The 25,535-nt window shown below is 43.9% G+C and overlaps 2 protein-coding genes across 4 annotated transcripts in view; one reads left to right on the forward strand and one right to left on the reverse strand.

Annotated features, from left to right (window-relative positions):
- Positions 1-2,674, reverse strand: part of c20h2orf81 (chromosome 20 C2orf81 homolog) — a 53,694-nt gene extending 51,020 nt beyond the window's left edge. The window contains exon 1 of the mRNA XM_080189424.1: positions 2,652-2,674. The gene's annotated coding sequence lies outside the window, so the exon portion shown is untranslated. The remainder of the gene's footprint in view (positions 1-2,651) is intronic.
- wdr54 (WD repeat domain 54) overlaps positions 1-18,946 on the forward strand; it is a 44,620-nt gene extending 25,674 nt beyond the window's left edge. For all 3 annotated transcript variants that reach the window (XM_080189560.1, XM_080189624.1, XM_080189702.1), the window contains 5 exons: positions 2,773-2,900; positions 6,945-7,045; positions 12,624-12,786; positions 12,914-12,988; positions 17,216-18,946. In XM_080189560.1, the coding sequence (XP_080045686.1) occupies positions 2,773-2,900; positions 6,945-7,045; positions 12,624-12,786; positions 12,914-12,988; positions 17,216-17,347 (599 nt within the window). In that variant the 3' untranslated portion in view covers positions 17,348-18,946. The remainder of the gene's footprint in view (positions 1-2,772; positions 2,901-6,944; positions 7,046-12,623; positions 12,787-12,913; positions 12,989-17,215) is intronic.
- The last annotated feature ends 6,589 nt before the right edge of the window (positions 18,947-25,535 follow it).

A 25,535-nucleotide genomic window follows, 5' to 3' on the forward strand; every position in this document is an offset into this window, starting at 1 on the left:
TGATATAGTTGGCATTATGGAGACATGACTCCAAGGATGGGACGGGAACTAAACATTGAGGGCTATTCCGTGTTTAGGAAGGATAGACAGAGAGAAAATGGTGGAGTTGCATTGTTGATTAAAGAAGATATTGGTACGATATTGAGGAAATTTATTAGTACAGACAATAGGATCAAAGATCAAAGAACAGCACAGCACAGGAAGAGGCCTTTCAGCCCACCAAGTCTGTGCCAATATAGATACCTCTCTAATTGAATATTTTCTTGCCTCTATGTGGTCCGTATCCCTCTATTCCCTACCTATTTGTGTATCTATCCAGATGCCTCTTAAACATTGTTAGAGAATCTGCTTCCACCACCTCCTCCAGCAGCACGGTCCAGGCATTCACCACTCTTTGTGAAAAACTTCCCCCTTACATCTCTTTTACACTCCCCGTCTCACTTTCAACCTATGCCCCTGAATAATTGACCCTTTGACCCTGGAATAAAGATTCTGACTATCCACTCTCTCCAAGCCTGTCATAATCTTGTAAACCTCTATCAGGTCTCTCCTCATCCTCCAACGCTCCAGTGAAAACAATAATGATATCTGTTAAGAAATACCAAGGGGCAAAACACGTTGGTGGGGGTGGTATACCAACCACCAGAAATGGTCCCAGTGATTCAGATCATGGCTGATCTGAAGTGAATCAGTTCCACTTTCCTGCTTTCTCTCCTAACCCTTAATTCCCTTGTCTATCAGAAAACTGTCTACCTGTGACTTAAATATATTCAGCGACGTAGCCTCCACCACTTCAATGGGCAGAGAATTCCAGAGATTCACCACTGTTTGAGTGAAGAAGTTCCACCTCAACTCCGTTCTAAACTGCGCCCCCCCCCCCCCCCCTTATTTTGAGACAGTGCCCTCTAGTTCTGTTTTCCTTTCTAAGCGGGAAGAATCTCTCTACCTCTACCTTATCTAGCCCCTTCATTATCTTGTAAGTCTTTATAAGATCCCCCTCTCAGCCTTCTAAACTCTAAAGAGTACAGGCCCAGTCTATTCAATCTTTCTTCATAAGCTAACCCCCTCATCTCTGGCATCAGCCTGGTGAACCTTCTCTGTACTCCTTTCAAGGCCAATATATCCTTTCGCAAATAAGGGGACCAAAACTGCACACAGTACTCCCGTTGCAGCCTCATCAGTCCCCTGTACAGTTGCAGCAAGGGTTATCATCCTCCCGCTTCAGGATGCCTTGCCACTGTTCACTGACAACGCGGACTCTGGCTGCAGGACATCCTGATCAGGAGCTGAATTACTCTGGCAGAACCCAAACTGAGCAACAGTGAGCAAGTTATTGTTGAATAAGTACCACCTGATAGCACCGTTAACCCCTTCCATCACTTCACAGATTTTCGTGATAGGCTGATGGGGCAGTAATTGGTTGGGTTGGATTTGTTACTTTCCACATTGTCAGTTTGCTGCCAGTGCTGTAGCTGTAGTGGAACAGCTTGGCTAAGGCAAGGCTAGTTCTGGAGCACAAGTCTTTCAGTATTATAACCAGGAATGTTATCAGGGTCTGCAGCCTTTGCTGTTTCCAATGCCTTCAGGCATTTCTTGATATTAGTTAGAGTGAATCAAATTGGTTGCAGAGTGGTATCTGTGATGCTGGGGTCCTCTGGAGGAGGCCGAGGATGAATCTTCTACTTGGCACTTCAGTTGTCCACCACCATTCAAGACTGGATAAGGTTGAACTGTCTGATCTTCTGATTGTAGGAGCAGCTGATTCTGTCAGCCGCATTCTGCTTTCGCTATTCAGCATACAAGTAATTCTTTGTTGGATCTTCACCAGGTTAGCCTTAAGGTATTGTCTGCTATTACTCCTGGCTTGTACTCCTGCACTCTTTGCTGGACTAGGGTTGATCCCCTGGCTGTGTGGTATTGGTAGAGTGGGAGATATGCCAGGCCATGTGGTTATAGATTATAATTCTGTTCCTACTGATGGGTCAGAGTGCCACATGGCTGCTCAGTTTTGATCTGCTAAGTCTGTTCACAATCAGGATGATAGTGTCACACTGAGACTTTGTCTTCAGAAAGACTGCATGGCGGTCACCCTTACCTTTACTGCCATGGACAGATAGATCAGCCTCAGATTGGCGAGGACACGGTCAAGTACGTTTCCCTCTTACTTGTTTCTGAGCTGCTCTTTATGATGGACATTGAGGTTTCCCACCCAGAATATACTTTGTACACTTACCACCCTCTGTGCTTCTGCCAATCTGTTTCACTGTACTGGTGCTCTCTAACCTGAGGCAGAGAAAATGTTGGAAACACTCAGTGGATCAGACATTTTCTGTGTCAAGCAAACAAGTTACCTCAGGAAACCAGCCTTAAGGTTTTGTACCTGAACACTTGGAACATTCGAAAATGGATGAATTAGTTGCACAGATAGATGTAAAGGGGAATGATATAGTTGGCATTATGGAGACATGACTCCAAGGATGGGACGGGAACTAAACATTGAGGGCTATTCCGTGTTTAGGAAGGATAGACAGAGAGAAAATGGTGGAGTTGCATTGTTGATTAAAGAAGATATTGGTACGATATTGAGGAAATTTATTAGTACAGACAATGTATAAACTCTGCAGCTAATCTCTCCTCACACGCTGCCTTACCTGCTGTTGTTCCCCACATGACTTCAGTTTTGTCTCAGTCTGCAACCTGCAATATTTTGTGCTGTGTTCCCAAACTCCTCCTTTCCTGAGGTAACCTGAGTGTGTGTTTCTCTCATTCCAGGCTGCTCAACGGGATCCATCCTAGTCTTCAATATCCCCCCAAAAGGGACAAACATCACCGTTTCTGAAGTGCTGGAGCAGCACAGGGACCCGATCACTGACATTGCGTGTGATTCTTCTGATGATAAGGTGCCAGTACAATCATAGATCTTTAGGAAGTTGTGGCTTTTCAAAAAAGTTTATGTAGAAAGCGTGCTCTTGTTGGTCATAATTTCTGATCCTCTTTTGACACAGGATGGTACCAGAGGGCGGGAGAATTGTAAATGTTACATCCTAGTTCAGAAAAGATAAAATCACAAAAGTCAGTGTGACCTTGGTGGTCAGCCAAGCTTTTAAAAACAATTACTTCGGAAAAAATTAACAATCACTGCATCAAAGTTGTGGAATTTCCTCCGTAACAACATGTTTAAAGTTTATTTATTAGTGTCACAAGTAAGCTTACATGAACACTGCGATGAAGTTACTGTGAAAATCCTTGTGAAAGAACTGTGAACATGATGGGTGCAGCTACACCAGGTTGATTGCAGTGGCCCTAGAAGATGGCTCATCACCTCCAGCACCTTCTGGAGGGCGGTTGAGGACAAAGAACAAGCGCTAGTCATGCTCACAATGCCAGAGACCTCTGAATGAGTCCATTCTTAAAATATCAGCCAATTGAACACCTCATCTCTCCTCAACTCTCTAAAATGGAAGGAATTCTGTTAATGTAACCTCTCCTCATAATTTAACTTTAATCCAGTGTAATTCTGACAAATCAACACTGCATTCTGTCCAAAGCTGAATATGTTTTCTGAGGTATAGTGCCCAGACTTGAGTGCAGTAGTCCACATGAGGTTTGACCAGAGCTCTGTATAGTCTCACTTTGGATTCTAATCGTTGTTGAGATAAAGGCCAACGTACACTTTACTTATTAAAGCACAAGACATAGGAGCAGAATTAGGCTACTCGGTCAGTTGAGTCCACTCCGCCATTCAATCATAGAACATGACAGCGCAGTACAGGCCCTTTGGCCCTCAATATTGCGCTGACCAGTGGAACCAATCTAATGACCCTCTAACCTAAACTAATCCAATATTATCCATATGTCTATCCAATGACCATTTGAACGCCCTTAAAGTTGGCGAGTCCACTAAGGCTGCAGGCAGGGCATTCCACGCCCTTACTACCTTCTGAGTAAAGATGAAGATAAATAAATCACATCTGCTCGTTCTCCTTTATCTAACTTCCTTGTTCCCTCCTCAAAGAACTCTATTTTTGCCTCTCTCTTACCTTTTATATATTGGAACAAACTCTTCCTATCTTCTGTTATGTTACTAGCTAGCTTACACTCATATTTCATCATCTCCCCCCTTATTGCGTTTTTTAGTTGTCCTCTACTTGCTTTTAAAGACTTCCTAATCCTCTGGCTTCCCACGAATCCTCACCACTTTGTATGCTTTTTCTTTTGCTTTTACGCTGTCCTTGACTTCCCTTGTCAGCCATGGATGCCTCGTGCTCCCCTTAGCATGTTTCCTCATCCTTGGGATGAATTTCTGTTGTGCCTTCTGAATAACTCTCAAACTCCTGCCGTTGATAAAGAACAAAGACAAAGAACAACCCAGCACGGGAAACAGGCCCTTCGGCCCAACGAGCCCGTGCCGCCGCATCACCCTACACCTATTCTACCCTGCGTGTCTATGAATGGAACCCCTAACTTAGCCAGATTCAGGGGAGAATAGTGTCAATTTGGTAAACCAATCAGCCTAAGAGCACATCTTTGGGGTGTGGGAGGAAACCGGAGCGCCCGGAGGAAACCCACGCAACCACAGGGAGAATGCGCAAACTCCCACAGACACAGGCCCAAGTCCATGTATCTGCACAGCTAGCAGCGCTAGTCACCGAGCTGTTGCGGCGCCCATCTACCAGTCCAGGATCAAGCACACACAACGACACGAAGTACTAGGCCACTCCCGGAACCTCCAAGAGCAGCCCACGCACGACCCACCGTGTGCATGCCCCTCGTTTGACAACGAGGTGGACCTCCATCTGCGGAATAAAAAGACAAAAAACGTTAACTTACAAGTCTGCATTTCCGGTGTCTCCCGAGGATCTGACCTTATTTAATAGCCCCTACTGTAACCCTCCATCCTCGTTTCGCTCAAGTGTCTGTCTAATTGAACCTTAAACGAGTCCAACGTTCCCGCCTCCACCACCCTACTCGGTAGCGCGTTCCATACCCCCACGACCCTCTGCGTAAAGAACCTTCCTCTCACATCCAAATTATACCTCTCCCCCCTCACCCTTAAATCATGACCTCTCGTATTTGTACCCAGTCTAGGGAGCAGTCTCTCACTGTTGACTCTATCTATTCCCTTCAGTATCTTGTATACCTCTATCATGTCCCCCCTCAGTCTCCGTCTTTCCAAGGAGAAAAGTCCCAGTTTCTCCAACCTTTCCTCGTAACCCAGTCCCTCCATGCCAGGCAACATCCTGGTAAACCTCCTCTGCACCCTCTCCAGAGACTCTACGTCCTTCCGGTAGTAAGGTGACCAGAACTGGACGCAGTACTCCAAATGCGGTCTAACCAACGTTCTGTACAACTGAAGCATTAGACTGCAGCTTTTATACTCTATACCCCTTCCTATAAAGGCTAGCATTCCATAAGCCTTCCTAACAACCTTCTCCACTTGTGTCGCAACCTTCATAGACCTGTGAACCTGCACTCCCAGGTCCCTCTGTATTTCTATACTCCTAATCGGTCTACCTTTTATCAAGTAGCTCCTCTCTGCATTATTCCTTCCAAAATGCATCACCTCGCATTTGTCAGGATTAAATTCCATCTGCCACCTATCCGCCCAATGCACCAACCTATCTATATCCTGTTGTATCACCTGACATTCCACTTCAGTATCCGCCAACCCTGCCATCTTGGTGTCATCCGCAAACTTGCTGATCACACCACTTACGCTGTCTTCCAAGTCGTTTATGTATACTACAAAGAGGAGAGGTCCCAGTACCTTGTTGTTCCACTGTCTTCCCTGCTCGGTTCCCTTTCCAACCAACTCTGCCCAGCTCCTCCCTCATGTCTTTGTCGTTACCTTTATTTAATTGTAATGCCGTTACATCCGATTCCAGCTTCTCCCTTTCAAACTGCAGGGTAAATTCTATCATATTGTGGCCACTGCTCCCTAAGGTTTCCTTCATCTAAAATTCTCTAATCAAGTCTGCCTTGTTACACATCACCAAATCCAGAAATGCCTGCTCCCTAGTAGGCTCTGTCACAAGCTGCTCCAAAAAAAAACCATCTCTTAAACATTCCACAAATTCCTTTTCTTAGGATCCACTACCTACCTGACTTTCCCAGTCCTCCTGCACATTGAAGTCCCCTATGATTATTATAATATTGCCTTACTTATATGCTTTTCTATCTCCTGGTTTATTTTCTGCCCCAAATCCTGAATACTGCTAGGGGGCCTGTACATAACTCCCATCAGGGTCTTTTTACCTTTCCGATTCCTCAACTCTACCCATAGAGATTCTTTGCCTTCTGATCCTATGTCGCTTCTTGCTATCAGTTTAACTTATTTCCTTACTAACAATGCAACCCCACTCTCTTTGTCCATCTGTCCTTTCGATCGGATATATATCTTTGGATATTTAGATCCCAGCCCTGGTCCCCTTACAGACACGTCTCTGTGATGCCCACAACATCGTACTGGCCAATTTCAGACCATCCCATCAAAACATGTCACCTCTTCCCCAATGTCCCATAAATTCAAACCCATTCCTCCCGCACCAATCTTTGTGTTACACATTTACCTTCTTAATCTTATTGACCCTGTGCCAATTAGCTCGTGGCTCAGGTAGCAATCAAGAAATTATTACCTTTTTGGTTCTGCTTTATAATTTAGCTGCTAGCTATCCTACGTGGAAGAGGGAGTAAATGGAGGAGTTTAATGGTAACTGTGTATATGTTTGTTTGTAAATACCAGTTATTTTCTGGGAAGAAAAAGCATTGTTAAAGATTCTCCGGTTACAATCAGTTTGAAATATGTACTGTATAGGAGGTTTGGTAGGGCTGTTTAAGCAAGGCTTGTGGCACAGGTACTGTGTGAGTCCCCATTCAGTGTTCTGCCAGATCCCAGTTATTCCTGTGTTTTCAATGATACAGTGTCCTGTTGATTGAATCAATAGACGTGTGTTGCGGATCTGGTGACAGCTGATGACTCTGGAGTCCTGTGTATCTGGAAATCAGGGGAAGACTTTAAATTAATGTACAAGATTGCAGCTTACGGGTAAGTGATACTCCAGTTTTTCTCTCACTCCAGCAGGCAGTGTATTGATAATTATTGATTGTGCTGTTAGAGACAGACCGTCAAGGGGACTTAACATTCCAAATAGTGGATTAGTCATCCAGAGCTTGCGAGTTCAAATGCCGACATATCATGGGGGCGGCACAGTGTTTAGCACTGCTGCCTCACAGCGCCAGGGACCCGGGTTCAATTCCTGGCTTGGGTCGTTATCTGTGTGGAGTTTGTACATTCTCCCCGTGTCTGCATGGGTTTCCTCCAGGTGCTCCAGTTTCCTCCCACAGTTCAAAGATGTGCAGGTTAGGTTGATTGGCCATGCTCAATTGTTCCTTTAGTGTCGGGGGACTAGCAGGGTAAATATGTGGGGATAGGGCCTGGGCAGGAGTGTGGTGGGTGCAGACTTATGGGCTGAATGGCTTCCTTTTGCGTTGTAGGGATTCCATGATACCAAGGTGGAATTTGTTTTATGAGGCAAACTCTGCTAGTTCACTGTAATAGCCTTAACTAGTCCATCCTGGATGTAACTCCGTTCCTACACTCTGTGACTACCTTAGTGAACTAGTCATTCCAACACAAGCACATTAGGAGCTGCAGAGGGATAATAAATGTGTTCTTATCAGCATTACCCACATCCTGGGAATAAATACCCTCCCATCCCAGGCTGCCTACTTTTCCTTTGCCAGGTCACCTACAGCATTATTTCTACTCAGCCTGAAGTGACAGTCCTGTGAGCAGTGCTCACAAGCAGAGTCTAAAGGCCCTTTGGTCCATTTGCTTCCTTGTTTTTCACTGATCTGTTTGCTTATTTTGTTCATCTGAGCAATTAGTCTTTTATGTCAGCTTCTCTTCATTAATCACCTCATATTCTCACATACCAGAACAAAGATGCTTCTATCCATGACAGTATCGGTAAGAGTGACCACCACACAGTACTTGTGAACACAAAGTCCTGTCTTCACATTGAGACTAACCTCCATCATGTTGTGCAGCACTGCCACTGTGCTAAATGGGACCGACTTCAAACAGATCTAGCAGCTTAAGACTGGGCGTCCATGAGATGCTGTGGGTATCATCAATATTCTGTTCAACTTCATTTGTATCTTCATGTCCCAGCACATCCCCCTCTCAACCATTACCACCAAGCCAGGGGTTCAACAGAGAGTGCAGGAGGGCATGCCAGGAGCAGTATCAGGTATATCTAAAAATGATGAGGTGTCAATCTGGAGAAGCTACAACACAGGATTACTTGTGTGCCAAACAGCTGAATCATCAAGCAATAGACAAGAGCAAAGCAATTGCACAACCAGTGGATTAGATCTAATTCTGCCACATCCAGTCATGAATGGTGGTGGACAACTAAACTCGCTGGAGAAGGAGGCTCCAAAATATCCCCATCCTCAGTGATGGAGGAGGCCAGCACTCTCTGGCTAAAGACAGTTCTGCTTATCTTAGTCCTAAATGTTCTATGTCATATCTTCAAACTGTGACCCGTAGTTCTGGTCACCCCCATAACCGAGAACATCCTTCCTGCAGATATCCCGCCACCCCCTCCCCCATTCTTCTGAACTCCAGTGAATATAATCCTATGATGTGTGTGATATATATATATATATATGTGTTATATATTATATCATACGTCAGACCTGCCATCTCAGGAATCAGTCTAGTAAACCTTCGCTGCACTCTGTCTATAGCAAGAACACCCTTCCTCAGATGAGCAAATCAAAACTGAACACAATATTCCAGGTATGATTTCACCAAGACCCTGTATAATTGCATCAAGACATCCCTCTCCTGTACTCGAATCCTCCCGTTTTGAAGACCAACATACCACTTGCCTTTTTTGTTGCCTGCTGCACCTGCGTGCTGACCTTCAGTGACTGGTGTACGAGGACAGTCCAGTCTTGTTGCAGATTCCCCTCTCCTAATTAATAGCCATTCAGATAATTCTTCTGTTTTTGCTCACAAAGTGGATAACCTCACATTTAATCACATTACTCTGTTTCTGCCAGGCATTTGCACATTCACTCAACTTGTCCAAATCACACTGAATCATCTCTGCATCCTCCTCACAACTTACCTTCCCATTCAGCTTTGTGTCATCTGCAAATTTGGAGCTATTACATTTTGTTTCCTCACTAGTATACATTGTGAATAGCTGGGGTCCCAGCACTGATCCCTGCCGTACCCCACTACTCGCTGACTGCCATTCGGAAAAAGGCCCACTTATCTATTTGTTTCTTGTCTGCCAACCGGTTTTCTATCCATCTCAGTAAACTATCCCCAATCCCATGTGCTTTAATTTTACATGCTAATTTCTTTTATGGGACCTTGTCAAAAACCTTCTGAAAGTAATAGAAATACTCATTTGGGAACTCACCCATCTCTTGCGGATCCACACATAGAAAGTAGGTACTAATGAGAGGGGATATCTCTGAGGGTTCAGCCACTGAGCCTATGCAAGTAAAACTGAAAAATATGAAAAGGGAAATCACTTTGATAGGCCCCCAAATAGTTGGCGGGAAATTGAGGAACAGGTAGCTTCAAGAAAAATAGGGTGTAATTGTCGGAAATTTTAACTTTCCCAACATTGACTGGGACAGCCATAGTATTAGAGGGTTGGATGGAGAGAAATTTGTTGAGTGTATTCAGGAGGAATTTCTCATTCAGTATGTGGATGGCCCGACTAGAGAGAGGGTCAAACTTGACCTTGTTTTGGGAAATAAGGAAGTGCAGGTGACAGAAGTATTAATGAGGGATCACTTTGGGACCGGTGACCATAATTCTATTAAGATAGCTATGGAGAATAATAGGTCTGGCCCAAAATTAAAATTCTAACTTGGAGGGCCGAAGGGCCTGTTCCTGTGCTCTTTGTTTCTTTGGTGAGAGGCCGGATAGACTGGGACTTTTACCTCTGGAGTATAGAAGGCTGAGGGATGATCTTACAGAGGTCTATAAAATCATGAGGGGCACAGATCAGCGAGATAGTCAATATCTTTTCCCAAAGCTAGGGGAGTCTAAAACTAGAGGGCATAGGTTTAAGGAGAGAGGGGAGAAATTAAAAAGTATCCAGAGGGGCAATTTTTTCACACACGGGATGGTGAGTGCCTGGAACAAGCTGCCAGAGGTAGTAGTAGAGGCAGGTAAATTTTATCTTCTAAAAACATTTAGCCAGTTACCCAATTGGGTAAGATGGGTATAGAGGGATACAGGCCAAATGCTGGCAATTGGGATTAGCTTAGGGGCTTAAAAAAGAAAGGGTGGCATGGACAAGTTGGGTTGAAGGGCCTCTTTTCATGCTGTAAACCTCTCTGACTCTCTAACCTCTGAGTGTAACTGAGCATCTGGAAAGTTAAAACACAATCCATTGGGGTCAGCATGATTTTATGAAGTCAGAAGAGAAAATGGTGGAAAATTTTAGCAGATCTAGAGGCATCTGTAAGGAGAGATGTTTCGAGTCCAGATGACCCTTTGTTAAAACAGATTCAGATACCAGCATCTGCAGTAATTTGCTTTTATTTATATAGTTTTATAAAGGGTAAATTGTGTTTTACTCATTTGCTGGAGTTCTTCAAAGATGTAGCAAGCACAATAAGATCAGGATTACTGACCCAAAGTGACTTGCACCAGGGGGCAAATAATCTGTCCAGAGAATGTGTTCCACTGACCCTTGCTCCAGGTAAGCAGGAACCATACAATAAACCCACATGGTGCAATAGTAGGGATTTACATTTATACAGCAGCTTATCACACCAAACCCTTTCAAAGTGCCTGGCGTGTCATTTATGTGGAATGAACAAATAAAATTACAGCACAGGAACAGGCTCTTCGGCCCTCCAAGCCTGCACCGACCATGCTGCCCGACTGAACTAAAACCCCCTACCCTTCCAGGGACCATATCCCTCTATTCCCATCCTAATCATATATTTGTCCAGATGCCCCTTAAAAGTCACTATTGTATCTGCTTCCTTCCCCCGCCCCCCGGCAGCGAGACCCAGGTACCCACCACCCTCTGTGTAAAAAAAAACTTGTCTCATACATCTCCTTTAAACTTTCCCCCTTGCACCTTAAACCTGTGCTCCAAACATTTTTATGAATTAGGAACAGGAGTAATCTACTCAGCTCCTCGAGCCTGCTCCACCATTCAGTAAGATCATGGTTGATCTGATTATAACCTCAACTCCACATTCCTGTCGACCCCAATAACCTTTCACCCCCTTCTTAAGGCAGAGATAGATATTCAAAGATTCTGCTTCCATTGCCTTTTGAGGAACAGAATTCCAGAAACTCACAGCCCCCAAGAGAAAACATTTCTTCTTATCTATGTCTTCAATGGGCAACTCTTTAGTTTTAAACAGTGACCCCGGTTCCATATCCTCCCACAAGAGGAAGCATCCTCTCCACATCCACTCAAAACCCCTCAGGATCTTAAAGGTTTCTGACAAGTCACATCTTACTCTTCTAAACCTAATAGGTGGATTTAAACCTAACATCTCCAACCTTTCCTCATAAGAAATTAGTGCCACTCCTGGTATTAGTCTAGTGAACCTTCTCTAACACATTTATGTTTTTCCTTAAATAAGGAGACAATACTCCAGATGTGGTCTCACCAATGCCTTGTACAACTGAAGTGTAACCTCCCTACCTTTTGTACTTTACACCAGCAGAACTCTATAAACGGATAATTGTTCAGTTGTGTTTTTTTTTGTATGTGTTTAAAGGAAGGAATAGTGGTCAAAACACTGACACAGTTGCCTGGTTCTCTTCCAGTAAAAAGTCTGACAGCACCAGGTTTTAGTCCAACTGATTTATTTGATAGTAAACTCACTAGCTTTCGAGGGTATTCCCTCTTCTTCAGGTGAATGGAGAGTTCTGGCCTCAGACAGAGCATATAAAGCACAGACAGTTTAGAGATTACTGATTAGAATGCGAATCTTTATACCTAACCTGCTGTTCAAGTCCTAAAGTGGCTGACAATGTGTGTGGAAGGAGCACTGATCACAGGTTAAAGAGATGTGTATTGTCTCCAGACAACACAGTGAGGTTTTGCAAACCCAGGCAAGTCATGGGGGTTACAGATAGTGCGACATGAACCCAAGATCCCTGTTGAGACCGTCCTCATGTGTGCGGAACTTGTTCTGTCTGTAACCCCCGTGACTTGCCTGGGTTTGCAAAACCTCACTTACTGTACTGTCTGGAAACAATACACATCTCTTTAACCTGTGATCAGTGTTCCTTCCACACACATTGTCAGGTACTTTAGGACTGGAACAGCAGGTTAAGTGTAAAGATTCGCATTCTAATCAGTAATCTCTAAACTGTCTGTGCTTTATATGCTCTGTCTGAGGCCAGAACTCTCCATTCACCTGAAGAAGAGGGAATCCCCTCGAAAGCTAGTGAGTTTACTATCAAATAAATCAGTTGGACTAAAACCTGGTGTTGTCAGACTTTTTACTGTGTTTACCCCAGTCCAATGCCAGCATATCCACATCATCTCTTCCAGTACCAGGGGACTGTGCCCCAGTGCTGAGCCATCAGTACTAACCAGTTAATTGTTGCCCAGGGGCACTTGCTCATCTGTGAAGATGTGGAATGGGATCATTGCAGCTGGATACGGGAGTGGTCAGATCCTGATTTACAATGCAGCAACCGGTACAGTAAACGTGGTGGTGAATGCTCACGCACGCTGGATCTGCACACTCGACGTTGCGTCTGAAAGTGGCAAGGTATCCTCAAATTGCTTTCTATTGCTGCTCATTCTGTCTGACGCTGACTGCCCTGTCTCATTGCTTTGTGGCTTCTTTAAGCAGTTAGATTGTTCACATCACATCATAATATCTCTGTCTCACACAGCTGTTGTCAGGGGGGGAGGATTCTTTTCTCAGGATTTGGAGGATCTGTCGCAACCCAGAGTCTAACACCATAGAGGTTAGTAAGATTGAGTGTTGCTCAAAACTTCAAAATCACTTTTGCTTTCAGCTGTATTTAGTGTTCTCGATTATCATTTGACATCTAAGCTCGATTTGGAACGAATTTCACATTAAATTTGACAGCGCATTCAAAGCTCAAATCTATGTCCAGCTCATCCAAATCTATATCCAGGGCGCCCGAATCGGTGCCCTCAGGTAAATATTGGATGAGAAGGGGATGTAATAACGAGAAATGAGAAAATGGCTGAGGCATTGAACAGGTATTTTGTAGCGGTCTTTTGGAAGACACAAATAACATGTCATCAGTTTTTGGCAGGGAAGGCTATGACAGGTGAGAACCCAGAAACTATCATTAGAACGAAAGAGGTAGTGTTGGGCAAGCTAATGGTAGACAAATCCCTGGTCCAGATGCAATGCATCCCAGGTTACTAAAAGAGATGGCGGGGGAAATAGCAAATGCACTGGTGGTAATTTACCAAAATTCGCTGGACTCTGGAGTGGTTCCCGCAGATTAGAAAACAGCAAATGTGACGCCACTGTTTTAAAAAAGGAGTTAGACAATAGGCCAGTTAGCTTAACTTCTGTTGGAGGGAAAATGCTTGAATCTATCATCAGGGAAAAAATAGCGAGTCTTCTGGAAACAAATTGTCCCATGGGAAGATGCAGCATGGGTTCATGTGGGGAAGATCATGTTTAACAATGAACTGGAATTTTTTGAGCACATTACATGCATAGTGGACAATGGGGAACCAGTGGATGTGGTTTATCGGGATTTCCAGAAGGCATTCGACAAGATGCCGCTCAAAAGGTTGCTGCATCAGATGATGGTGCACAGTGTTACGGGTAATGTATTAACACGGATAGAGGATTGGTTAACGAACAGAAAGCAAAGCATGGGGTAAATGCGTGTTTATCTGGTTGGCGATCAGTGACTAGTGGTGTGTCTCAGGGATCAGTGTTGGGACCATAATTGTTTATGATTTGCATAGATGATTTGGAGTTGGGGACCAACTATAGTGTTTCAAAATTTGCAGATGACACTAAGATGAGTGGCAGAGCAAAGTGTGCAGAGGACGCTGAAAATCTGCAAAGAGATATGGATAGTCTAAGTGAGTGGGTGATATTCTGGCAGATGGAGTACAATGTTGGTAAAGGTGAAGTCATCCATTTTGGTAGGAATAGCAGCAAAATGGATTATTATTTAAATGTAAAATATTGCATCATGCTGCTGTGCAGAGGGACCTGGGTGTCCTTTTGCAGGAATCTCAAGGAGTTGGTTTGCAGGTACAGCAGGTAATTAAGAAGGCAAATGGAATTTTGTCCTTCATTGCCAGAGGGATGGAGTTTAAAAACAGCGAGGTTATGTTGCAGCTGTATAAGGTGCTGGTGAGGCCACACCTGGAGTACTGTGTACAGTTTTGGTCTCCTTACTTGAGAAAGGATATACTGGCACTGGAGAGGGTGCAGAGGAGATTCAGTAGGTTAATTCCAGAGTTGAGATTGTTTACGTATGAGGAGAGACTGAGTAGACTGAGGCTATATTCATTGGAATTCAGAAGGATGAGAAGGGATCTTATGGAAGCATGTATATTTATGAAGGGAATAGATAAGATAGAAACAGGGAAATTGTTTCCACTGGCAGGTAAAGTTAGAACTAGAGGGCATGCCCTCAAAATAAGGGTTTTGTGAAGGGGAGATTTAAGTTTTTTGAGGAAGTGATAAGAATGATTAACGAGGGTAGGGCAGTAGATGTTGCCTACATGGACTTCAGTAAGGCCTTTGACAAGGCCTCTCATGGCAGACTGGTGCAGAAGATGATGTCGCATGGAATCAGAAGTGAGCTGGTAAGATGGATACAGAACTGGCTCGGTCAAAGAAGACACAGGATAGCACTGGAAGGTTGCGTATCTGTATGGAGGGCTGTGACAAGTGGTGTTCCTCAGGGATCAGTGCTGGGAACTTTGCTGTTTGTAATATATATAAATGATTTGGAGGAAAATGCATCTGGATTAATGACTAAGTTTGTGGACGACACAGAGGTTGGTGGATTTGCAGATAGCGATGAGGACCATCAGAGGATACAGCAGGATATAGATCTGTTGGAGACTTGGGCGGGGAGGTGGAAGATGGAACTTAATCTGAAGAAGTGTGAGGTAATGCATTTTGGAGGGTCTAATCCAAATAGGAAATATACAGTAAATGGCATAATTCTTAAGAGTATTGTTAGGCAGAGGGATCTGCGTGTACAGGTACACAGGTTATTGAAAGTAGCAATGCAGGTGGAGAAGGTCGTCAAGAAGGAATGGGGCATGTGTCATTGGCTGGGGTATTGAGTTTAAAAATTGGCAAGTCATATTGTAGCTTTATCGAACCTTAGTTAGGCTGCACTTGGAATGTAGTGTTCAATTCTGGTCGCCACACTACCAGAAGGATGTGGAGGCATTGGAGAGTGTACAGAAAAGATTTACCAGAATGTTGCCTGGTATGGAGGGCATTAGCTCTGAGGAGAGGTTTGAGTAACTTAGTTTGTTCTCTCTGGAATGATGGGAGTTGATGGGCAACCTGATAGAAGTTTACTGAGAGGCATGGACAGAGTGGATAGTCAGAAGCTTTATCCCATGGTGGAGGGGACACAAGTTTATGGTGCAATGGGCAAGGTTTAAATGAGATCTACAAGGCAGATTTTTTACACATAGTGGGTGCATGGAACTCGTTGCTGGGGGAGGTAGTGGAAGCAGATACGATAGTGAATTTTAAGGGGCAAATACATGATTAGGATGGGAATAGATGAATATAGTCCCCAGAATGGTAGGCAGTTTTAGTTCAGATAGGTAGCATGGTCGATGCAGGCTTGGAAGGCCGAAGGGCCTGTTACTGTGCTGTAATCTTCTTTGTCCTTTGGGAGCAGATTTAAGACTGAGTTGAGGCTACCTCATTGAATGTTTTTAAGGCAAGGATAGATAAATTTTTGAACAGTAAGAGACATTGATGGGATGCAGAGCTGGGCTGAAAAGTGGCAGATGGAATTTAACCCTGATAAGTGTGAGGTGATTCATTTTGGTAGGAAAATTTGAATGCGGATTACAGGGTCAACGGCAGGGTTCTGAGGAAAGTGGAGGAACAGAGAAATCTTGGGATTCATATCCACAGATCTCTGAAGGTTGCCACTCAAATGGATAGATCTGTGAAAGCTTATAGTGTGTTAGCATTTATTAACAGGGGGTTTGAGTTTAAGAGTCGTGGGGTTATGCTGCAATTATACCGGACCTTGGTGAGACCACATTTGAAATATTGTGTTCAGTTCTGGTCACCTCACTATAAGAAGGATGTAGAAGCATTGGAGAGAGTGCAGAGGAGATTTACCAGGATGCTGCCTGGTTTGGAGGGTAGATCTTATGAGGAAAGGTTGAGGGAGCTGGGGCTTTTCTCTTTAGAGTGAAGGAGGATAAGAGGTGACTTAATAGAGGTTTATAAGACGATGAGAGGGATAGATAGAGTGGACGTGCAGAGACTGTTTCCTCGGGTGGATGTAGCTGTTACTATGGGGCATAACTATAAGGTTCATGGTGGGAGATATAGGAGGGATGTCCGAGGTAGATTCTTCACTCAGGGAACAGTTGGGGTGGAATACACTGCCTTCTGTGATAGTGGAGTCGGATACTTTAGGAACTTTCAAGCAGTTACTGGATAGGCACATGGAGCACTCCAGAATGATAGGGAGTGGGATAGCTTGATCTTGGTTCTGGACAAAGCTCGAAAACATTGAGGGCTGAAGGCCTGTACTGTGCTGCACTGTTCTATGTATAAAGGAATTAAAGTTATGGTGAACGGGTGAGTACATGGAGCTGAGTCCACGAAAAGATCAGCCATGATCTTATTAAATAGCGGAGCGGGCTTGAAGGGCCAAATGGCCTACTCGTGCTCCTAGTTCTTACATTCGTATGTTCAGTGCATTCAAACCTATATCCAGTGCACTCAAAACAATATCCTGTGCATTTAAACCTATATCCTGTGATTTTGCTTGAGGTCCAGAATAGTGTGTTCTGGGTTGTTCCGATTGAGGCCTAGAATAGAGAGGCTGTTTCCACTGAGGTCTAATTGTAACAGTGATATTGCAAATGATGGTAATTGAGGCCCATCAAATATATAGGCAAAGACTGAGCCAGAATTATTATCTCCAGCTAGTGACTTTCCAGGGATATAAATGGATATCTTTTCTTGTCAGGTGGAGCATGAGCACACGGAATGTGTAACCGATGTTCAGATCTGCGGAGCCAAGTTCTGTGACCCTGAAGGAACTGCCTTTGCAGTGACAGGCTACGACCTGAGTGAGATTATTCGTTATGTCCAGGTGTAAGTTCTGAGGAATGGGAGTGAAAGCCCAGGTGCTAAGGGAGACTGCAGGAAAGCAGTCAGAGCCTGGGGAATTCAACCAGGACCAGCAACCTCTGCATGTCACAGCATTACATGCAAGGTTCCCATTTCCAGCTGTGTTATTAGGTTCCTAGCCACATTGAAGTAATTTGTTTTCTTTATTTGTTGTTCCGCACTGTGGAAAAACAGTTTTTTACACCTTATCCAATACAGACAGATTCTCCTAATGACTCATCATTGATTCTCATGTTAGTAAGTTCCTCTGGTAATATAGTGATGTGTGACTGTACGAGTAATCCCAAAGATTGGCAGACAACAGGTGAGTTAAAATCCCACCACAGTTTCCCTGGACAGGGATGATTGAACTCCAAATAACCACAGCCACCTTCCTTTGTGCTCGATATGACTCCACCTCTGGAGCATTTTAGCACATCCAGAAGGGGGAAAAAAAACAGAAAAATGGGGAAATATGCATCTGGTCTGAAATGCTATATTCATGATATGGGTATAGGCTGAACTGTTTTTTTCCTTCAGGGCAGATTCCATTGACTTCAATTTTATTAAATTGCTTGATGCCACGCTCTGTCAAATGCTGTCTTGATGTCAACAGCAGTGACTGTCGTTCAGTTCTTTTGTCTACGTTGGAGCCAAGTGGCCCTGACAAAAGCCTAACTTAGTATCTGTGAGGAGGTTGCTGCTGTAAAAGTGCTGTTTGATAGTGTTATTGACAAAACCTCCCCTCCCTTTGATTATGATCAAAAGCAGACTGATGGGGGATCAGTGGTCTGGTTGGATTTGTCCTGCCTTTTGTGTCACTCCTGAACCACATCAACGTAGCTCTTAACGGCCACTAGAAATAACCTGAAGTTTCTCCAAATCATTAACAGTGATTCAAAAGGCAGGTTACTACCACCTTGGCAATTTGGAATGAGGAAATAGCACCAACCTTGCCAGTGACACTCATATATCATGAGAATTCATGGGGTGGCACAGTGGTTAGCACTGCTGCCTCAGCATCAGGAACCCGGGTTCGATTCCCGGCTTGGGTCACTGCGTGGAGTTTGCACGTTCTCCCCGTGTCTGCGTGGGTTTCCTCCAGGTGCTCCGGTTTCCTCCCACAGTCCAAGATGTGCGGGTTAAGTGAATTGGCCGTGCTAAATTCTCCCTCAGTGTACCCGAACAGACGCCGGAATGTGGCGACTGGGGGATTTTCACAGTAATTTCATTGCAATGTTAATGTAAGCCTACTTGTGACCCTAATAAATAAACTTAACTTACTTAAAAAGGGAAGGTTCTGTTGAAAGTTCTGTGTTAAATTGTAAAATTGTTCAGTTTTTGGTTGTAAATATTCATTATTAGATTTTATTGTTATTTCCTCAGTGTTTATTAAAGGAAATTTTTGCTCATTTCTTTTTGAATTGCTATTGTGGATAAGAATATCGAGGCGACCTGTAACATCAGCACTTGTAAGTTACCTGCTTTCAATGACTGTAACCTATCTTGGCATAAGCAAGTGTAAATTGCCACTCTTACGGATCTTCCAAAATAATTTTTAAATATGAAAATATATACATACACTGTGCATATCATTGCGAGAGTTTATTTATGTACTTGGAGGATTAATCATCTCAAGTTGTAGAATTTAAAAGGAAACGTTTCTTAAAAACCACAGTCAAAGTGAAATTAGTTGCTGGGTCATTAGATAAATGGAAGTTTAGCCAGTAGCGATGAGTGGATCATTGAGCTCTGCATCTTCCTGAAGTCCCCAACGTCTCAGATGCCAATCTTCTGCTTTTTGATTCATTGAACAGAATATCAAACATCATGATTGTGGGGCCAATAACTTGCTGATTCAGCAAAGGTAATGCTGCTGAATGTGAAGGGAAGAGCTTGTTGGAGATGGACACTGCCTAGCATTGCTGAGATACCAATATTACTTGCTGCTTGTCAGCAACATTGACTCTAGACCCCATGAAAACCCATGGTATTAGGTCAGACATAATCCAATTACCTGATTACCAATTACCATTCATCTTCAGCTGATGAATCACTACTCCTTCCTTACCACTTGGAGGAAGCACGGAGGAATGTACTTTGGGAGGGGAACATTGTGTCTACGAGCAAGTGTGGCTCCGTAGTACCAGCACAGACTGAGTTGGCTGAGTCCTAAAGGATATAACTGCTTGACTGCATCTGCACCAGATAGTGAGGGAACCAATGAGGGGAAAACATTTTTTGAGGACTTTGTCCTCAATCAACCTGTCATGGATGCATCTGTTTTTGACATCAGGAAGATTGTAGCAATGTCATTGGACCAGTTATTCAGACAAAAGCAGGTAGGAGGCTAGGAATTCTGGGGCAAGTTACTTACTTCGTGACTCCTAAAGCCTGTCCACCATCCAGAAGGCACAAGTCAGGAGCTATACCCATTTTACCCATGTAACACTCTAAATGCTTTTTAAAAGACAAAATTGTACTTGTGTCTACTATTACCTCTGGCAGCTTATTCCAGACACTCACCAACCTCTGAGTGAAAAAATTGCCCCTCTGGACCCTTTTGTATCTCTCCCCTCTCACCTTAAACCTATGCCCTCTAGTTTTAGACGCCCGTACCTTTGGGAAAAGATATTGACTAGCTAGTTGATCTATGCCCCTCATTATTTTATAGACCTTTACAGGATCACCCCTAGAACATAGAACATTACAGCGCAGAACAGGCCCTTCGGCCCACGATGTTGCGCCGACCAGTTAAAAAGCAATGACCCTCTAACCTAAACCAATCCCTTTCCATCCATAAACCTATCCACGGATCTCTTAAACGCCCCCAAACTAGGCGCATTTACAACTGCAGCAGGCAGGCCATTCCAATCCCTCACCACCCTCTGGGTAAAGAACCTACCCCTGACATCCGTCCTATAATACCACCCCTTAATTTAAAGCTATGCCCCCTCGTGCTAGCTTTCTCCATCCGAGGAAAAAGGCTATCACTGTCCACCCTATCTAAACCTCTAATCATCTTATATGTTTCAATAAGATCCCCTCTTAGCCGCCTTCTTTCTAACGAAAACAACCTCAAATCCCTCAGTCTCTCCTCATAGGACCTCCCCTCCATACCAGGCAACATCCTGGTAAACCTCCTCTGCACCCTCTCCAAAGCCTCCACATCCTTCCTATAATGTGGGGACCAGAACTGCACACAATACTCCAAGTGCGGCCGCACCAGAGTTGTGTACAGTTGCAACATGACGCTGCGACTCCTAAATTCAATCCCCCTACCAATAAACGCCAAGACACCGTATGCCTTCCTAACAACCCTATCTACCTGATTCCCAACTTTCAGGGATCTATGTACACATACACCTAGATCCCTCTGTTCATCCACACTATTCAAAGTCCTCCCGTTAGCCCTATACTCTACACATCTGTTATTCCTGCCAAAGTGAATTACCTCTCACTTCTCTGCATTAAACTCCATCCGCCACCTCTCGGCCCAGCTCTGCAACTTGTCTAAGTCTCCCTGTAAACTATGACACCCTTCCTCACTATCTACCACACCTCCGACTTTGGTGTCATCAGCAAATTTACTAATCCACCCAACTATTCCCTCATCCAGATCATTTATAAAAATTACAAACAGCAGTGGCCCCAAAACAGATCCCTGAGGCACACCACTCGTAACTGAACTAAGCCTCTTACGCTCCAGAGAAAAAAGCCCCAGTCTATGCAGCCTCTCCTTATAACTCAAACCATCAAGTCCCAGCAGCATCCTAGTAAATCTTCTTCGCACTCTTTCTAGTTTAATAATATCCTTTCTATAATAGAGTGACCAGAACTGTACACAGTATTTCAAGTGTGGCCTTACCAATGTCTTGAACAATTTCAACAAGATGTCCCAACTCCTGTATTCAATGTTCTGACCAATGAGATCAAGCATGCTGAATGCCTTCTTCACCACTCTGTCCACCTGTGACTCTACTTTCAAGGAGCTATGAACATGTACCCCTAGATCTCTTTGTTCTGTAACTCTCCCCAGTGCCCTACCATTAACTGAGTAAGTCCTGCCCTGGTTCGATCAATCAAAATGCATCACCTTGCATTTATGTAAATTCAACTCCATCTGCCATTCATCAGCCCACTGGCCCAATTGATCACAATCCCATTGCAATCCTAGATAATGTTCTTCACTGTCCATTATGCCACCAACCTTGGTATCATCTGCAAACATACTAATCATACCTCCTAAATTCTCATCCAAATCATTACTATAAGTGACAAATAACAGTGGTTCCAAATCAATCTCTGAGGCACAGGCGTCCAGTTTGAAAAACAGCCCTCTACAACCACCCTATGGCTCCTGTCATTAAGCCAATTTTATATCCATTTGGCTACCATATTCTGGATTCCGTGAGATTTAACTTTATGCACGCGGTACCTTGTCAAAGGCCTTGCTAAAGTCCATGTAGACTCCATCAACTACATTGCCCTCATCTACCTTCTTGGTTACTTACACCTTCAAAAAACTCAATCAAATTTGTCAGGCATGATTTTCACTCTCAAAGCCATGCTGACTGTTCTTAATCAGTTCTTGTGTCTCTAAATGCCTGTATATCCTGTCTTTCAAAATAACAACTTACCCACCACAGATGTGAGGCTCATCAGCCTGTAGTTCCCATTCTTTTCCCTGCACCCTTTTTAAACAAGGGCACAACATTTGCCACCCTCCAATCTTCAGGCACCTCACCCGTTACTATCAATGATTCAAATATCTCTGCTACGGGACCCGCAATTTCCTCCCTAGCCTCCCACAATGACCTGGGATACACTTCATCAAATCCCGGGGATTTATCTACTTTGATGCGCTTTAAGACTTCCAGCACCACCTCCTATGTTATAAATACACTCCTCAAGACATCACTATTTATTTCCCCAAGTTCCCTAACATCATGCTTTTCTCAATAGCGAATTTTGATGAGAAATATTCATTTAGGATCTCATCCATCTCTTGTGGATCTGCACGTAGGTGACCTTGTTGATCCTTAAGAGGCCCTACTCTCTCCCTTGTTACTCTTTTTTGCCCTTTATGTATTTGTAAAAGCTCTTTGGATTCTACTTGCCTTATCTGCCAAAACAATCTCATGTCCCTTTTTTGCCCTCCTGATTTCTCTCTTAACTCTACTTCTACACCCCGTATTCTCTTCAAGGGATTCACTTGATCCCAGCTGCCTATGCATGTCATATGTTTCCTCCTCCTTGACCAGGGCCCCAATGTCCCGAGTCATCCTGGGTTCCCTACTTCTACTAGCATTGCCCTTTACTCTAAAAGGACTGTGCTTACTCTGAACCTTGATTAACACACTTTTGAAAGCCTCCCACTTACCAGATGTCCCTTTGCCTTCTCACAGACTCCCCCAATTAACTGTTGAAAATACCTACCTAATACCATCAAAATTGGCCTTGCCCCAATTTAGAATTTTAACTTTTGGACCACGCTCCATAGCTATCTTAAGACTAGTGGAATTATGATCACTGATCCCAAAGTAATCCCTCACTAACACTTGTGTCACTTTATTTCCCAAGAGGAGGTCAAGTTTTCCCCACTCTTTAATCGGGCCATCCTCATAATGAGAAATTCCTCCTGAATACACTCAACAACTTTCTCCCCATCCAACCTCTAGAACTATGGCTGTCCCAGTCAATGTTGGGAAAGTTAAAATCGCTGACTATTACCACCCTGTTTTTCTTGGAGCTATCTGTCATCCCCTTACATATTTGCTCCTCAATTTCCCTCTGCCTATTTGGGGGCCTATAGTACAACCCTATCAAAGTGATTTCCCCCTTCTTATTTCTCAGATCTACCCATATAGACTCAGTGGGCGAATCCTGGATATATCCCCTCTCAGTATGGCCATGATGTTTTCCTTAATCAAAAGTGCAACTCCCCTCCTCTCTTTCCTCCTGTTCTATCTTTCCTGTGGCATACTCCAGTTTGGTCTCACTAATGCCTTATACAATTGTAACAACACTTCTTTATTTTATACTCTAGATCCTTTGCAATAAATGCCAAGATTCCATTTACCTTCATTTTAACATTCCGTACCTGCATACCCACTTTCTGAGGCTCATGCACAAGGACACCCGGATCCCTCTGCATAGATGCCTTTTGAATCCGTTTCCCATTTAAATAGTAATTTGCTCTTTTATTTTTCTGGTGAAAATGGATAACCTCGCATTTATCCACATGAAACTCCAACTGCAGATTCTGGCTATTCCCCTAGCCTGTCAATACCCATTTGTAAACTTCTTATCTCCTCACAGCCTGCTTTCCCATCTATTTTTGTATCATCAGCAAATTTTGCTATGTTATGCTCTGTAGATCATTGATACAGATTGTAAATAGTTGTGGTCCGAGAACTGATCCCTGCAGGACGTCACTAGTTACAGATCGTCAACTGGAGAAGGGCCAGTTTATCCAAACCCGCTGATTTCTATCAGTCAGCCAATCTTCAATCCAAGCCATTGCTTTACTCCAACCCCTTTGGTATCTAACTTTCTGATTAGTCTGTTGTGTGGCACCTTATCAAATGTCTTCTGAAAGTCCAGATGGATCACATCCACAAGATCCCTGCTAAGTCCTTTGATGGTTACATCTTCAAAGAACTCCAGCAGGTTTGTCAAACGGGACCTTTCCTTCACAAGCCGGTGAAGGGCAAGTCTGGTGACTTGAGCTTTGCTTTTCCAGATGCTCAGTCACCTCCTTCTTGATGCTTGACCCAGCAACTTTCCCACCACAGAGATCAAGCTGACTGGTCTATAGTTTCCCACTCTTTGTCTCTCACTTTTCTTGAATAAAAGTATCACATTAGGTTGTTTCTAGTCCGCTGGTACCTTTCTGGAATCCAGGGAATTTTGGAATATCATAATTAATGCATCTCTGCTGTTACCTTCTTTAATGCCCTAGGATATAGACTATGATTGGGTCCAGGACAGTACCCCGAGGAACTCCTGTACCAGCTGAGGTTATTCATGAAGGCTCTGCCTTCACATCCTTGTCCCTTGTCTGAGGTTGCTGACGCTGTAGTTAAGAAAGCCCACCAACACCTCTACTTTCTCAGGTGGCTAAAGAAATTTGGCATGCCCGCTACAACTCTCCAACTTTTACAGATGCACCATTCTTTCTGGTTGTATCACAGCTTGGTTCTAAGACCATGATGAACTACAAGGGTCGTGAACAAATAACATGTATACTAATACATGTAGTAGTGTCCATCGTGCAAAACAACCTCCCATCCATTAACTCTGTCCACACTTACCAACGCGTCGGCAAAGCAGCCAGCGTAATCAAGGATCCCACACACCTGAACGTACTCTGTTCCACCTTCTCCCACTGAGAAAAAGATGTAAAACTCTGAGGACACATAGCAATCAAGAACAGGTTAGATTCCTAGAATCCCTACAGTGCGGAAGGAGGCCATTTGGCCCATCAAGCTTGCACTGATAACAATTGCACTCAGGCCCTATCCCCTTAACCCGCATATTTAGCCAGTTAGCTCCCCAGATACCAAGGAGCAATATACCACAGCCAATCAACCTAATCTGCTCATCTTTGGACTGTGGGAGGAAACCGGAACACTCAGAAAACCCACACGGATATGGGGGGAATGGTAGATTCCACATAGACAGTCAGCTGAGGCTGGAATTGAACCCGGGTCCCTGGTGCTGTAAGGCAGCAGTGCTAACCACCATGCCGCCCTGCTTCATCCCTGCTGTCAGACTTTGAATGGACCTACTTCATATTAATTTGAGCTTTCTCTACACCCTAACTATGATGCATTGTCTCCTTTCCTTCTCTGTGAATGTATACTTTGTCTGTCTAGTGCACAAGAAATACTGTATTCTAATATAATAATAATAAATCAAATCAAATCAGATCAAGGTGTGGTGATCCTCAGGTTAAAATCATCTCAAAGAGCAGCCTATGGTCATCTGGGGCTGTGGTGACTTTTACCCTGAGGAACTCCTGCAGAGATGTCCTGCAGCTGAAATGATTGACTTCCAGCCACCACTACCATCTTCCTTTGCACCAGGTATGACTGCAACCAGCAAGGGCTTTCCCCCAATTACCATTGACTCCAGTTTGGATAGGGCTTCTTGAAGCCACACTCAAATGTTGC

Source organism: Carcharhinus amblyrhynchos, chromosome 1, assembly GCF_965287045.1.
Source record: "Carcharhinus amblyrhynchos chromosome 1, sCarAmb.v2.hapA, whole genome shotgun sequence".
Classification (NCBI taxonomy): domain Eukaryota; kingdom Metazoa; phylum Chordata; class Chondrichthyes; order Carcharhiniformes; family Carcharhinidae; genus Carcharhinus; species Carcharhinus amblyrhynchos.